Raw genomic sequence first — 16,965 nt, 5'->3', positions numbered from 1 at the left:
TGTAAGGGAAGCCTAGGATGACTAGCCTAGGTCTTTACATCTACACTGCAGTCAGATAGTTTCTATACCTAGTGTCAGCTACCACCCAACAGTTTCTCTCCTGCTGGCACCCACAGCTTATCAATACAAAGCAGGACCTACTTTGAAATCTCTTTATCTTCTTTCAGCACTGATAGGACTCTTGCACTACAGGCTTCTTATGAGTATTGGTTCTTGGCACCACATTTTATTTAGTAATCACTCAGAGTTAAGAAGTCTGACAGTGTTCAGTGGTTGTATTCTAAGTGTCTGGCACTGCAGGATGGACTTTTCAACTGCCAAGCTCCAGTAAACTTGCTGCAGTCCTCCAACATGCATAGTTTGCTCCTTTGGCTTCCAATCTTCACATAAGCTGCTCTCAAGTATGATGGAGAACCCTATCTTTTTCCAGTTCTAGCACTGTCTAGGCATTCTGGGTAAATCATGCCTCTTTATCAATCAAGTATTGTCCCAAGGCACCTGTTATGTTCCTTCAAAAACAACTCTACCCTACACAGAAAAGCCATCACGCGTATTTTAATTGTAAATATTGCAAGGTACTGAAATATCCTCCATCTCTAATGGCTTTTTTCAGATGGTAGCTGTTTAGCAGCATGGAGACCCAAACCTCTATTCTACAACAGAGTTGGTGCAAGTGCAAAAGTACTCCACCATGGGGTTAATAGTATAGTCAAGTATTTGGGAAGCAAGGAATTCTACGGAGAATCACAGAAGTTGCCCAGCTTTCAGCTGGTTGGTGGTTAGTTGGTTCTCACTTTGTGAGAACCCTAAAGATACTAGCTATCTTTCTGTGGGGACAGAAGACAGGTATGTACAATCATCAATGGCTTTATCTTGTATTAGATGACATGTAACTGGGGAAAAAAAACACAGGAGTAGGATCACAACCATGCAGAGATCTGGTAAAGAAAGCAATTGTTCTAGAACAGCCTGAACAAGAAGGCTAGTGCAAAACCTTTACTAAGTGGCATCTTAGATATATTAATGTTTACATAGCAGCTGAACCCACAGGGTCACTGGCATAAACACATATGAGGGAAGATGTTCTCCAGTGACCTGTGTTATGCACAAAGTCCAAGACTCAAAATGTGCAGATATAAGTGTACAGAAGGGTTGCAAGATAATCCAGGCACATGGCTTAGTTTGTCTTCAAAACCTTAACCTGGTGTTAACTCTTACCTAGCTGGGTCCTAGAGTCAGCTCCTTTCTTTGCTGCTGGCATCAGCATCAGAATGGCTTCAAAACAATGTCATAAGGCAAAGGACTCAAGTTATCCCCCCCATCAGGTCATCAGCACCTATCACTACTACATGTCCTCAAGAGGAGTTTTCACAAGTTGGGCCAGTGTTACTCAATGCTCCGAAGAAATGAAGTCTCCGTTCTCTTACTTTCTTGGGCGCTGGGCACTGTTTTCTTTACAGTCGTTGAGTTTGGCAGGGTTTTGCTTTTTGTGGATGTTGGTTTTCTCTGTTTCTGATGAGTGGATAGGAGAGCTTTCAACCCCAGCATCGCACAGTACTTATTGCACTGGTGAAGGACTCTGAACTGCTCAATGAAGGAAACGGAGCAGTTGCCTTTAAAACCTTTGTATCTGTAGCAACAAAGAAAAAAACAAAGCCAAATGGAATTTCAAGATTTACTTTCAGCATAGGGGAGGTAGAGTATGACTGTTGACTCACAAGTAACTTGGAAACGTTAAGCAAGTCTCTTCCACTCATGCTGTGTTGAGAAGCATTAACTCTCTTTCACAGATAATCAAACTGAGCCATTGAGAGGTGACAGAAACCAGGTAGCCAGTAGTGACAGAACAAAGAAAAGGACTTAAGAGTCCTGGTTCTGAAGCCTATGTTCTGGCTATTCTTCTCCATTTCATTTTGTTGGGAATGTATTGTCGGCTAACTTAGTCTCAGTAATATATAAATGAAATGCATTTTACAGCATTCTCTGTAAACAGTATTTTGGGCTACTGTCAAGAGACAAGGTTGCAGCAGGAGGTGTTGTCAGAACTACAAGCTGTTTTGATCCAAATACCTCTGCAACTTCTCTGCTACACTCCTCCCTCACCCAAGCTTTATTACAAGACCTGAAGGAGCCAAGCCTCTGGGGAAGAAGGATGTAAGGAGCATTCCTCAAGAAGACAGTCCCATCTAGCCTGCACAACTCTCAAGCCACCACCATGCCTCCCTCCGCTACCCTTCCCTTTTCCAGCAGGCTAGCAAAGCCAAGGAGTGGGCAGAGCACTTGCATCCCTCTTCTCTCTACCCTGCCACTGGCTGCAGTCTTCCCTTCCAGTGCCTTTAGATGCAAAACAGAAGCCAATGTCAGCCCCTCGGAGCTAGTGACCACTCACTGTGTCTCCCATCCCAAGGAACACTGCACCTGCTTTTTAAAGGAGTCACTCTGGTCAAACAAATTACCAGGGTGTGGAAGAGAGAAGAACAGAGGCCAGGGTGCCCCTATCCTTGCTTGGTACCTTTCTTAATAAGCACCTGTTCTACCCTATTCTCTTGGTTCACTGGACATACAAAATCCTGAGATGTGAGCTGCGGGTTACTACTATATGAAAATCAAATTATAAAATATCTAGCACTTTAATTAATACAACACGGTCCTTGCACAGCATTCTAGAGAACTTATTTCCTCAGGCAGACAGGTCACATTGTGCTAATGAAAATAGTACTGCCTTGAGAAGTTCAAACTCTGTCTGACAGATAAACCTCTTTATTACCACATAATTTGCCAAATTTTCTTGTACAAAAGAATGGTGCTAGTGGTTAAAATCTAATAAAATACTTTACAATGAAAGGGAATGGTATCTGCCTCTACCTGTATCTAATTGTCTTATTTTGCATTTCTAGGGTTCCTCTACAGAGAATGAATAGAAAAGTTGAAACCTCAGGCTGACTGCTTTCCTAGCATCCCATGCGAGTTGAAACGGCCACATGGGACACACCTCAGTGTGTCAAACCATGATAGAACACATAATTCCACCCTAGGATGAAGAAAACCTCTTTGGTGGAAATGCAAATTTGAAGATTTCTCAAACATATCCAAAAGGTAATATATATTGCATATTTGGGAATATACCAAAATGGTAATGTATATATTGCAGGCTCCATTGTCCCCTTTTAGGCCAAAAGAGGTCATCTATAGACTTTGCTGCTGCTTTTAAACAGGATCCTAAATGATTTCAGACAAACTGTTGCAACTGTGGTGATGAAGATGTTGCAGATAATTGTAAAGTGGACAGCAGACCTTCATTTTCTCAGAAATGAAATTATTGCTAGTGATTAACTTCAGTAAGAAAAGCTATTTTGGAATTCAGATTTCTAATTATATGTATTTAGGAGTCCTTTTTGTCTTCTCATAGCTACATTTTAGTTTCAAATTCTTCCGGAAGTCAGAGTTCTTGAATATTAAATATGTATTTCAATGAAATAGAGATCCAAACATATTTTACTATTATTTGTCATATGAAGCTCTTCATGCTCTAGAGAAACCACTCAGCTAGCTTGCTATAAACAGCCAGATGAACCTCAAAGGGTTAAGATATTTTTTCTCTCCTCTCCAAGATACCTGCTTGTTTACCCCAAGAGAGTTTAAGAGGAGCACCATGTTACTTCAGGACTGTACCCTGGAGCTCTGCAAGAGGAGGAGGACACGTGCTCTGGCTCCTTTGGGGAAGTAACAGACTTGAGGCTTTATACTTCAGTTCCCTTCTTAGAGTTGTCAGCTATGTGCTCCAGACACATCAGCAGAACATAACGCCCACAGGCAAGCCTGCCTCTGTTCAGCAAGAAACTCTCTTTATATCACGCATTGATCCTGATTCCAAAAACCAGTGGGAGCAGAGCAATACACTGCCAGCGAAGGGCAGTAACTCAGACTGAAGGATTTTGATTAACTTGTCATGAATATTCAACGAACTATTGGGTCTTTGTGGAAACAAAGCCTAAATTCACAGTGAATGCCAGTGGCAACAAATAATTCAAGCAGCTGTCGTTAAAACACCTTCCACTGTCATGATGTGTCACTGCTGGATGCTGCAGCACTGTATGTAACACAGATGCATCTGCCAGTATCTGAACAGATAATGAGGCTCTGTGCAGACAGCCTTTGGGTAGCATCTGCTCGCTCTGATATCTGAAATTCTCCATTTCTGCTGCAAGACTGATTGAAAGCCTTTATTCCTCCTGCACTTTGTGTGGGTGTATTCTTCCGAACCAGCAGAAATATTAATGATAAGGAATCTCCAGGGCTATAAGTTAAGTGAGAGGTTTCACTGCAGTGACTGATGGCTACTTTAATTTGTGGCTGCAAAATGACCATACACTCTTTCTCTTGCTCTCTCTCTCTCTCGCTTTTTTTTTCCAGGTAGCCATTTTGTTGCAGCTAATAGAAATTTCTTCATGTGTTCTTCTCTCTTACAGGAAGCTTAAGTGCTATAAGATATGATATTATTCATTTATTTGTGGAAGTAATCTTGGCATGAAAACATTCACCAAAAAAAAGTCCACTTTTACTGCGAACTAAAGAGAAGTCTGTGTACCAGCTAAATTACTAATTCTTATATCCAGTAATATTTCTGAGCAATCTGTACTGTTGCAGTAGCATTAGCTATTGATCCTCCAGAACTTACTAAAATAAAGGACAACTTAAACTCATTAATTTAGTCACAAATTTTTATAAAGAATCTTCGATTCCTGGTTCCTTAAATTTAGCTGGAGACTGTTGTCATTCCAGTGTGCACACATTCTTCTCATGCAAGGAGGTCTGACTGCAGTTGTAAATTTGTGGACTCAGCACACAACTTAAAATCAAAATGTCTCAAGTGAAGTATCTGTAAAGTTATATACTGAAGATCAGTGGCCAGATCGGAAAGGATGAATTTAATTTAGTTACTGGCTAGCATCTGAACTAGTTAAAGAGCAAATATTCATAAACCACATAAATTGTTTTCATATCTGTATTTGTCACTTCCTGTATGTCTTCAAAGGAACATCTAAAGAAAGAGCAGAAACAATAGCATGTGCTCAGAATATACTATGAGTAAGAGTCCCTTTAACTGAATATTTGAATGCTTTGCTAACTGGCTTTAGCTTTAGGATTCAGCAAATGCCAAAAGCATTCTCAGTAAAGAGGTAAGAGCATAAATACATTGTGAACAAAACAAGAGACCAGAACATTTGTATTAATAACGTGATTATTTTTCTTGCACTAGCTTTGCTCATAAATCAAGCCATCCTCATTTCCCTTCTCTTAAAATAACAGGTTTGCATTTGCTCTTGTGGCTAGAGGTGTGGCCTAGGCATCACTCCTTGTCTATTCTGGAAGCTGAGCGGCACGAATGAGCCTCGTTTGGCTCTGCCCTGTGCAAACAGCTCCGATTCTTATAATGGACCGTAGAAAAATTAATCTATGGATGTGAGACCAAAGTTTTGCATCTGAGTTCTCCCAGCTGCTTGCGCTTTGTTAGTCACTGCTTCCACAGAGCCTTCCTTATCATGTGCTTCCAGACTGTACCATTTATTCTGCAGAGGCCTCATGACCATAGCTCTGTTCTTGTGTGGCAGGACTTGTGAGCTTAATTCAAACCATTCTGTGCTGTTACAGCTTGTGGTATGTTTAACTGGGAGGAGGTCAGCATTAGGGAACGGCTTCTAAACTGAATGGTCCATATATTGCTTTCATACGCTTTGTGTTCCGTAATATAGAACTATCGACCAGTCCAAGCCTTGAAAAATAGTAATCTACTATTTTGCACAGCATGGGTTATTAATTCACTGATTAAATGACTGACAGATAAAGCCAATTCCAACAGAATTCCTGTCTCCCAAATCTGAATAATTGGGGGTGGGCACAAACCAAATCTTGCTTGACTCTGAGCAGGGGGGTGTCAAATTTAGCTCCACGTTTAAACTCCCCAATGCCTGCTGTTGCCACGTTGGGCCAAACTAAACGTGTCAGTGCCCTGAAACCAGACCTGCAGATCCGTATTTGGCAAACAATGCTCCTCTTAATCATAATGACTGCGGGTCACTGTGTTCCCCATTCCTTCGTGTTTGTGTTTACCGTTCCGGCTACATACCTGGGCACTTGTGCACAGCTTCTAAATTGGCTCACTGCTTGCCCTTAAAAGCCAGCCACTGTGTTCTATTATTTTGTTTAAGTTCCGCAAAGAACACATTAAATATCTGATTTAAAGGATCGATTTCCTGACTCTGGTGCACCCCAGTGGCTAAATCAAAAACACTTTTCAGGCTTTTGTGATTATAGTTCAACCTCTCCCCCTAGTGACAGAAACATTATTGCATCTACTTCAGTGCACTGAATAACCTACCCTTTGCTTTTGAGTTCTTTTGCTTTTCAACTCACATACATGGAAAGGATAAAAGATCAGAATTCCTTTGAAGAGTGTTAATTGTTGAAAACATCAATCTCTCCACAACTTCTACAGGAAGCAGAGGAAAAATAAAGGCACTGGATACATAAATGCTCATTCAGAAATTTTCATGTAGACTTGGAATACGAGTCTGGCCAATAAAAGAAAAGATTAATGGCAATGAGCAATGCTGAATATATGTACAAAATTTTAATATGTGCTGTTTCTTGTGCTTGGTTTACACGAAACATTGGGGGGGGAAATAATGGTCATGAATAATTCATGACAGTTGCCATATTGGCTTTTGTAAAATCATCGCTAACAGTTTGTGCCATGACATTAGATTATTTGGAAGCTTGATTATACTATGAGTACAGAGGGTGGTGGATATTTTTTTCCTGTTTCTTTTTTCCCCTGATCACAGTTTAATGTCAGAGTGAAGTTAGCATTTTATTTAATTTCCATTTTGATCAGAAACAACATGAATGTTTTTCCATTCACCAAGGATCATAGAAGCATTTCCTAAGGATTTTTTTTTTCTTTTCTTGATGTATTGCTACAGGCTTAGAAGAATTTGAGAGAGAGGACATAACCGTGATCAGTGAGGTCATTACCTCTGCAAGGGGGGGTTAACTATTAGAATTCGTATAGGCAATTACACTCAAAAATTGTCTTTGTATTTTCTCTAACAATACAGTCAAAGAATACCAGCACCACACTATAATTTTTAGCCAAGTGTGACTATGTATGTTCTCCCCACCCTGTAAGATCTACAATCTCTCATTGGTATGGTTGCATATTACCAAAGGGAGCAATAGCCTATAATATGGATGAATTCTGTGTACTTGTTTGTTTTTCCCATCCAGGCTTCCTGCATTAAAAATCAAACTGAAGATACTAATGCAGAGGTATCCTTTCTGGGAAGTGAGCAACAGAGGAAAACATCGGACTAGAAAGAAATCTCTTGCCTTGTAGCACTATCATTAGCTAAATGTCAAACGGAATGATACTCGACGTTTGTAAGAGGTTGTTTATGAAGGGAATGTCTGACTGAGGTGATCCTTCCTACAGCTTGCATTGCATATTCGTTTTCTCACTTCACCTTCCTCTTCCTTAGTCCAAGATGTGTTTTTATAGGAGTAATTTCCCACAGTAAGCTAGATAACAACGTCCATTAAAGCCTTTCCATAAATCTCCTAATTCCAGAGAACAGTGTTGCCTAAATAAAATTTTTATAACTTCTTTGTTTCTAACAGGATGATGCAAGAATAATTCAACTAATTTCACTTTGGATCCACGGTTGAAAAGTAAATTTAAGTTTTGAAAGAGTGCCAGCCTGAAAATGTTAAGAATTTTCCCAGAATATTCTGGCATCAAATGTTTAATAATTTAAAATGTGTTGTGAGTTTTTTTTTTTTCCTGTATCACTGGAATATAAGAAAAACTCACATTCGGTACAAAGACTGAATATATGTGATCAGATCTGTCTTTTTTCTAGCAGTTTCTCATGAGAGAATATGAATTTAAAGCTCTTGTTGCAGGCATTTACCTGGAAAGCTGTGTAGGATGCCATGAAACAGAATGGTGACAATACAAACAACACAGCTTGTGTGCATGCGGGAGGAGAATAATATATAGTCACAGGAAAAGAAATGTGTTTAAGGAAAGAAGTACTGGAAGAAGTACTTTTTTCTGGTTTAAAAAAAAAAAGGAGCCATTATGATTAAAGAGTTGAATTACTGAATGTTCTGCGATGACATACACTTGGTAACAGGAAGTATATCACTACATAACGCATTAAATCACTGGAACTCACTGCAGCATGATACTATTGGGGAAAACAATTTAGCATGTTTTAAATAAGCGTTAGATCTCTGTCTGAATAAGAATATCAATGAGAGTAATTTTTTATATTCTTTCTGTAAAAATGAAACAGCACTAATTTTTCACCAGAAATACTGGTGGTGCTCAAAAGATAATACCAGACTGGCTATGAAATAGATCTATTCCCACTAATGCTTTGCATACGTTGCTCATCATGTATATTTTCAGGGTTCTGTTAAGTGCCTAGAAGCAGCCAGTGTCTGATATATTAGATCAGCAGGCAATGGGACAGAGCCAGCCCGACTGCTTCTATGCTCCATGGTATAACCCAGGAAGGACAGGAGTTAGGTCTCTGAATATTTAAAATATTCTTCTGCAGGTACACAGTGTAGTATCAGACCTGCCACAATAATTCACCATGATTAATTCAAATTCTGTGTGCAAAAAATCCTAGTTCCAGCAAATCTTCCATTGATTTGAATGGAGCCAAGATTTCATGCAGTGATTCTACTCCCTAACAATAGAATTTATTTACACTAGTAACAGAGAAAGTCTGTTTATTTTAATTGCTGTTTATGCAGCATCTCAGCAACATAGGCAAAACTGATATTGCCATTCCAAGGGGAGAACAACGTTTGCCACAGAAAGAGGGAGATACAGGGAACAGGCAAACCTGGGAGACAGACTAGAGAGGACAGGTTTGCTGTTCGTGTTGCGACAGAGGGGATGGGATGGGTGGTGGTGACAGTCCCTTCCCGCAGTGCTAAATGCTACATCCAGACTCTTCTTTCAGTAGAGTGAAGAGCAGTAGCTGGCCCAGCTTTTTAGGCAGTAGTACAGATAAAGTGGACATGAGGACCATGGCTCTTTTACTGTCCCCCCCTCCCACCTCTCTCTTTCCAGCAGCTAGCTACTTTGAATGACTGCCTACATTGCCTATTTCCAGCAATGGCTCTGTTTGTGCTATATCCAGAAGCTTTAATTAATAAAAGCTTAGGAGAAGTGGAAGAAAGTTAGAACATTAAAGGCCTGTATCTTTATACATATGTTAGAGCATGCTGGATTCAGAGACATTCCCTCTGTGGTCATAAGCTCTCAACAGCACAAACACCAGGTCCTCCCTTGTAATCCAAGCTGGAGCCAGTGTTGGCACTGCTTTTTCAGCCCTACCTTCCTCTAGCTGATATACCACCAAGTAAAGGGGCTTGTTTGGAAGTCACCTGGGACCTTGATTTCACTCTTGAGATACCCTTTGAATAAACCTATTTTAAGGGAGGCAAAAAGGAAAAGCAAAGCAAAATCTATAGCATATCCCCTTTCTTCTAGAATTAAATGAACATGTTTCCCTTGAAGGAGGGTTCCCATAAATATGAGCAAAAAGAGTTAAAAGAAGTCAGATGAAGACTGTTTTTTTCCACAGTTAAACCAAAAATAGATTTCCAGTGCACCCTCCCCCAACATATTTACACTGTGGAGAGTTTGACGCGTGAAGCAAAACCATGCCGTTGAGAAATAATTTTTCACTCACCCTTTGGTCAATGTTGCTATGCCAACGTCAGTTAACTTCATTCCAACACCTACAAGGCATCAAGGAAATAGAAAGCTTGCATTACACCAGCATTTCTAGGAATATCTTCAGATTTAAAAGAGCCATAGATAGAGGTATTAAAATATTATTTATTGATTCATGCTTTTCATTTTAATTGTCACCATTTTGACAAAACATTTTAGTGTATCTCAATTAAAAACAGGATGTTTGTGCTCTGTATCACTAAGAACTTCTAGAAATCAGTCTCATTACACTAATTTACAGAGAGCAAGGTGATAAATAGAGCATAATTTGTCTTCTGTGCTGGATAGTCACTGGGGGGATCCACACTGATGACTGCATTTTAAGAGAACATCCATAATCTTTGCATATGCATCTGCCATGAGATAGGTATGGTTATTTACGGGTTTTGTGTTTTTTCTGCTTTGCAAACTTGGACCACAATATATATTAATGAGAGAGTTTGCTTTGCTAATCAACCTGGTCAATCAACCTTGGATTTACTTTTTGGGGGAGAGATTTAAAAGCCTTCTTCATTCAATGTTTCCAAAAACTTTTATTTTCTTTAACTTGTCCCTTCATTCATTTGTTTTATAGGCAAAATCCAGTCCTGTGGTGTGTGGTTTTTCTGTACAGAAAAATAATGGTCTCAATACCATTTTTCCTTTGACAATACCCTAAGAAATCTCAACCAGGATGCCTGAAAAATGCAGCCTAGATACTCAAACGATAAGGCAATCAGAGAGAAGTATGTTTCTCTTCAACAGCAGCAGAGGTATATTCTCCCTTGCGGCAGCAATCATTATAGAGGCTCAGATACCAGATCTGCTGTTGTGCTTCCCTCAGGCTAGCGCTTTGCCATTTCTTCTCCCTTTTAATTATTTCAGGGGTCTTGTTTAGATGTTTTGTTGCTAATTTTCCTGGCTTCTCCTGTTAAAGGGTACAGGTTATTTTCTAAGATTCCACCTTTCCTTAGAGATCTTAAAGCAAGCTCTGCCTTTCTCTATTTCAAACGCATACACACAAGCTGTGTTGCAGACAGGCGCAGCATTTCCACAGTGAGAAAGAGTCGCACCCACAGGAGCATAAAGGCAGCATTTAGTAAATGTGGGAAAGGCATTTCTTTACCATTCTTCTTTTTTTTTGAAGAAATACATTTCTTCAAACACAGCCAGGACCCCAAGCGTGGAGCATTCCACTGCTGAGAGATTGTTGATGAGTGTTTAAATATAAGAAAAAGTGAAGGAGAGGATGTTGTTAACAACTGAGGTCTAATTCACAAGGCATAGCATTAACCTCTGGGAGGTGAGACAACAGTCAGCCAGACTTGACTCATTTGCTAAGGGGACATTCGTGGAAGAACAGTTCTGCTGTTAAGAGCATAAGATTTGGGTTTTCGCTTTTCAGATTGGTTTCTTATAAGAACATAAGCTAGGTAAGAATTTCCTTCCTCTGCTGTTTCATATAAGCATTATACTATTGTATGGGCCAATAAATGCTTTTTTCGGCTGCCACAGTAGGCAATTAATTAATTTCTTTCTATTCCCTAGGGGTAACATGCATACCAAATAAACACAGTGCACTTATAAGAAACTACAAAAGAAAATATCCTAACTTTCTCTCCTATCTTTTATTCTGACCTGCATGAGATGCTGCATAAAAAGAGCACTCATTATTTGAATTGTTTAAAAATCTGTATTTATATTGTTTCTCCATTCACTTTGCTAAAGGCACTTTCAAGAGACCTCTGTGCTTACACAAAACTGAAAAAGATTTCAATGAAAATAAAACTTATGTCCCCATTCAATAACTTGTCTATGGCTCCTCTGGCACTATAATAGCTTAAACTACAATTTTAAGAATTATAAAAAGTTTTGTATAGCAGTTTGTTTTTGATCTTGAGGGATGGTTTCCATGACACTAATCTTGTTGTTACTGTTATGTAGTTGTATTGCTGTGATGCCTCTGAATCCATTCACAGCCCTGTACCCTTACTGTGGCAGCCATTGCTCGCCAGAAATTCGTTATGAGACTTCCTGGTTTGCCTAACAGCTTCAGACTTCAGTGCTGCTTCCAACCTCTTGCTATTGAATGGCTAAAGCAGTCACAGTGATGATGGAGAGGGAATCACAGAGTGGCACAGCCATTTCTCCAACGTGAGGTGCAAACTATGACGACACTGACCATGGGAGGTTACAGCACTTTTAATCTTTTTGGTAATCCCTGTCTGCAAAAGGGGGGACTAAACACATCTCAGATGTGGCCCTTTTACGTAAGAAGGTTCTTCCTTTGGCACCAGAAATTACACAGCTGAGACGTGCGGGTTCCTTTCGCCCACAAGAAGGTAGACGGAAATGTGAAGGAGGGAAGGACAGCTGGTGGGGGGAAAGATGGAGCTCCAGAGGCTAGGAAGTGCTCCCCCCCCCCCAAAAAAAAAGTTAAAATCATTAAAGTTGCTAAAAAGAAACTGTTTATGCTTACCAGAAACAAAGTAGAGTAAATACATGAAGAACTGACTTGTAAAAAATACAGGGTCTCAACCTGAGAGTTGAATGTGGTCCTAAGTCTGTAGATTAACCTACTGTAAGTAAAATTCACCTTCATGCAGTGGATAAATGCCTGGCTGATGCATGATTTAAGTCCTATTTAGAGATATTAAGACTACAATAGACTTGGCAGTATTTCGCTGTGTGACTCCTAGAACTGTTGGCCATGTTCAATAAGGGTCAGGTTGTATCTCTTGTGTTGCTAGAGAACGTACTTAGTGCCTTCACAAACTGAGAGGATGGGGCCAGTGGATTTTCATGCCCCAAATGCTCATTTCCTTTTCACCCTTGGTATCCTATGGTTTCTGCACAAAAGCTTATTTTGATGCTTGTAGATAAGGCACTTGAGTTTACACTTAGGCATCTAAATAAGTGACCTGTTCAAATTACACAGAACATGCTGTTCCCAGATTAGGTTGTAAAGTACAGTAATGATTTAGCCTTCTGCTGGGGATTGCTCTCTGGTGCACTTGGAAGACGCCTGAATTCCTAGTAAGACCATCCAAGGAGGCCACACCAGGGTAAAGATTGGACACAAAAGAACTCCTTGAGCCTCCAGGGTGAGGGGCAAACAGTAGGTCAACTATCTAGATGGGGAAACAGTCATAAGGGATTTAAAAGTAACAGAAAGGTTTTCACAAGAGGTACAGCAATGGCATGTATACAGTGCTTTGAGAAAGATGACCCAGGGTTCCCAAACTAACAGTCTCAAGCCATAAAGACACTTAGTGTAGCAAAAGGCAGATTTATCAGTTTGGCTACAAGGTGAGCCACATGAACATGGTGATACTGCCTCTACATGCAGCCCATGGCCAGAGCCAGCTCCTAGCATCCACACTTACATGCAGAGATGCCCTACCTGTGTTACCAGTTGTGGGCCAAGGTATTGGTCTCCATTTGGGGAAGACTTTTCCAAATACAGGGTTATGGAAGGTGCATATGCAGCATGGCCAATAGGCCACAGAAAGCCAAGAATAACATTTCTATGGAACAAGTCTCTGGAAATTCTGCAGTTACTGGGACTGACTATGAGTGGCTACCAGCCTGTATCATGGCAGAGCCACTTTATTGCCTCCATTCAGACAACTCACCTTGCAGGTCAGTGACGAGCAAGCTCCCATTGGTCTTCTCATACACCCAGTGCTGGAAGGTGCAACACTTTTGGCCAGCCTCTGAGTCTCTTCTCAGGAAATTGATTTCCTTGCCATCCTTGACAGAGTATTTCACAAATTCCCCAATCAGCTCCTCCTCCACTGTGGCATAGGGGATGTTATTTGCAGGGCGATGAACAAGAAAAATAGGAATGATCCTGAAATCAAGGGATAAAAACTCCTAAACCCCACTGAGCTCTGTCAATAAAGAAGTAAGAAAGAGACAGTTTGGCCAGTGATCTCAGAGACTGAATAAACAGTTACCAAGTCTAAACCAAGCTGGGAGACATCCAAGTAGGATTCTGATCTTCTAGGTAGCTCTAGAACATAATCACATTCTGTTTTATGTCTTATTTCTTTGTATTATTTAGTCAGATCTAAACTTATATTTTTCAGAGTGTAATTTCCAACGCTGTCCTAATATGTCCCAAAACCTAAACTCTGCACAATACAAGTTGCTAGCTCATTTTGGAGTTTTAACTGCTCATGGTTTTAACTGCTCAGTTGGACTCGTATATGACTCCGTCTTTCAGAGGTTTTAGGCACCTGCAGATTCTATCCACTGCAGAAAAAGCTTTGCCCAAGACCAGTGTAAATGGAGGATTTCTCAGAATAGACTTCTAAAACCTTGACACACCCAAAGTTAGCAAACAGTTTTATAATGAAAATACAAAGCAACTACTTTGTCAAGCAGTAAGAGGAAACCAGAATGTTTCTGGAGAGACCATAGGATTCTCAGGACAAATTGGCTCAAGGGAAGATCTGGAATCTGAAGATTCTTGGACTTTGTCAAAGTTTGGATCCAGGTCAGAAGACTTCTATTCTGAATGAAATTTTCAGGAAACTGCAAACTGGACAAAATTCATCTAATTTTATTCACTTAGAAATTGAGCTAGTTTAGCCAGAAAGACTGTCAAAGTTTTCTAGGAATCTAGGCTAGGTCCATTTATGGGTAAAGATGCACCATGCCAAAAACTCGTATCCAAAATCAAAAAAAAAGCGTGACTTTTAGAGTTTCAAGGTCTTCCCAGAGAGAAAGACTGAATGTGAAGTGAGAATGACAATAGTCTGGAAGGAAATACCTGTCCCACTGGCACCACGAACTTCTTGGTTAACAGAACTCTTGCTGACTGGAAAGCAGTGTGCTGCCTCGCAAATAGTCTCCGTCTGTTCATACTTACACTGGAATAACTCAGCATTCTCACCAGGCAGCACTGATACTACAGTATAAATCTCCCAAATTAAAACCTTAAACGTAATAATGAAAGCAGAAAAGTGACATCAGTGTACATGAGAGTGGAATTAAATACTGCTCTGAGATAATGTCATTTGGAAAGCCTTTCTGTCAGCTGGAGTTTGTCACAGAACATTACCATATTTTACCAGCTAGCTCACAAAAGCTCCTGGCATGGCCTCAGAACAAATGGGAGAAATGAGTGTCACCAGTTTTATATGAAACAGGTTTCTAGTTACTTCTTTTCTTGCAAACAGCCTTATCTCTTACAGCAACACTGCCAAAGGGGTGGTATAGTTACTGCCAGAAATACATTTACATTTGGATTCTGGAAATAGCAGACTCCTGAATGAACAGAGGTGCTGTACATACATTTAAAGGAGGTCTAGAAGATTTAGTTATGAGGCAGAGAACCACATATAACCAGAACACTTCCTTATAAGTCTTCTAGTCCTATTCCACAGTCAAGCTTTACTGACATCATTAATCTGTTCGTGACTGTAATATTTTACCATTATTGTCCCAGCAGATGCAGTTAAACTGGTACAAATGGCCTTTATACCAGTAGAGTTATTCTCTTTCTAAGTAACAATCAACACAAGTCTAGGCACTTGTCTACTACTAAACTAACCTGCTCACTCAAGGGATGATATCACCTTAGCTCTACCAGCATCATTAAAGTTATCAGCTTTTATTATCAGACAAGGTTTGTACGGTTTCACATTTATGAACGCTAAAAGGAAAAAAAATGGGCCACTGGTTAATATAAGTGTTAGTAGTGCTCTACTGTGGAAATACAACAGTAACCTTAAGACCACAGAATCTCTCTGTTTCCCTTCCACCCCTGTATAAATGTCTAGCTGCCACGACAGTGACCAAACATGCATACGCACGCCATCTCTTTTCTCCCCGGCTGCTGCCTTCCAGGCAGTTGTTTAGAATAATGCAACCAGATGTGAAGCTGCCACGTGCCTGCTCTTTGCACCAGACTTCTAGCTTTTGCAGTGTGTGTGCTCTCTCTCTCCTATCAAAATTAGAGGTTATATCCTGTATGTAGGGAAACCTCTCAAATAGAAATTTTGCCATAAGCAACGTATTTCCATAAGGAAGTCTGACTTCCACAAATATTTATCTTAAAGAATTCACCACCATCTCTGTCACTAGTTCTAGTCCTGAAAAGGTTTCTTTAAGGAAACATTCCAGAGGTTGAATTTTAAGTGCTGCTGAGGCGACTTATTTGGAAAATCTTTATAAGCGTCAGCATAGAAGCAGCACAGCCCCAAGGTATTTGCCCACGTTTCACTGCATAATTACAAAAACTCCCACTGAAAAACCCTATGAAATGCAGCTCTGAGAATATAGTACCCATTAGAATCCTTATGTGAGAACTCTTTTTTTTTGCTATTGCCTTTTTCCTCTCGTGAACCCTGTGTCACCAAACTGCCAATTTTATCTAAGAGCTGCAAAGAAAATAAAGCAGCCATGCTGAGCATGTACACAAAACACCCCAGTGGAATCACTCCAGCCTTCCTCTTCCCTTCTGGTGCTGTGTGAAATGGCTGCCGCTGTGAATGGCATGGATATAAATTCTCCCAGTTAGTAAACAGGGGAAGATACGGTGTGGATATCAAAATCACATGCTGTATTTGATTAGCAAAAGCTTAGCTTTTTGCAGTTTGAGTCAAGGCATTAAAATGTTTTATTTAACTGTGGATAGGATCCCCGGGACAACTGACTAGAATTTTTTATGGAGGCTGCTGAGAACATTTACTTCTAACCTTTATTCAGTGATTCAGTGCAGCTGAGAAGATCTTGTGTCATCTAGAAGGAGATGGAGATTTAGTCTGCTGTCAAGCATGTAGGTCTTATCCTTGAAGCAAGGCAGGCGGAATTTCAATCATCCTTTGCAAATTCAACTCTACATGGTAGCCTGACACCGGAACAGCAAATCCTTTGAAAAAGATCTCTTACCAAACCCTCAAGGTGTCATTTCCCAGCCTCAGGGGCAGAGATGAGTCTCTACTCAGCTATTCGCCTGATGCACCCATATGCGAGAAATGGAAAACTTCTGATATGAAATAAAACAATCTTTTGGAAAATCCAGAACCAGAGCCAACCGTTCTGGCTTAAGCTCTCTTTGCTTAGAAAACTTGCCTAAGAAGTGACTTCATACCGGCTTCAGAATGATCATGATTTCTCTCAAGATCTTATTTTTAATGGGAAGTTGGAAGGCCTGACTT

General features: G+C 40.2%; 1 protein-coding gene across 12 annotated transcripts in view; it reads right to left on the bottom strand.

Annotated features, from left to right (window-relative positions):
- Positions 1-851: 851 nt before the first annotated feature.
- ALPK2 (alpha kinase 2) overlaps positions 852-16,965 on the bottom strand; it is a 56,549-nt gene continuing 40,435 nt past the window's right edge. For 8 of the 12 annotated variants that reach the window (XM_026070128.1, XM_026070129.1, XM_026070134.1 and 5 more), the window contains 3 exons: positions 13,432-13,649; positions 9,774-9,822; positions 852-1,630 (listed from right to left, as the gene is read on the bottom strand). In XM_026070128.1, coding sequence (XP_025925913.1) covers positions 1,387-1,630; positions 9,774-9,822; positions 13,432-13,649 — 511 coding nt within the window. In that variant the 3' untranslated portion in view covers positions 852-1,386. Of the gene's footprint in view, positions 1,631-6,470; positions 6,573-9,773; positions 9,823-13,431; positions 13,690-14,573; positions 14,740-16,965 lie in introns of those variants that run through there. The other 4 variants (XM_026070137.1, XR_003254274.1, XR_003254275.1 and 1 more) reach the window with 4 other exon arrangements.

The sequence above is a fragment of the Apteryx rowi genome, unplaced genomic scaffold (assembly GCF_003343035.1).
Source record: "Apteryx rowi isolate R43461 unplaced genomic scaffold, aptRow1 scaffold_304, whole genome shotgun sequence".
Classification (NCBI taxonomy): domain Eukaryota; kingdom Metazoa; phylum Chordata; class Aves; order Apterygiformes; family Apterygidae; genus Apteryx; species Apteryx rowi.
Note: the sequence above shows the minus strand (reverse complement) of the source record. Positions and strands in the feature narration are given on the sequence as shown.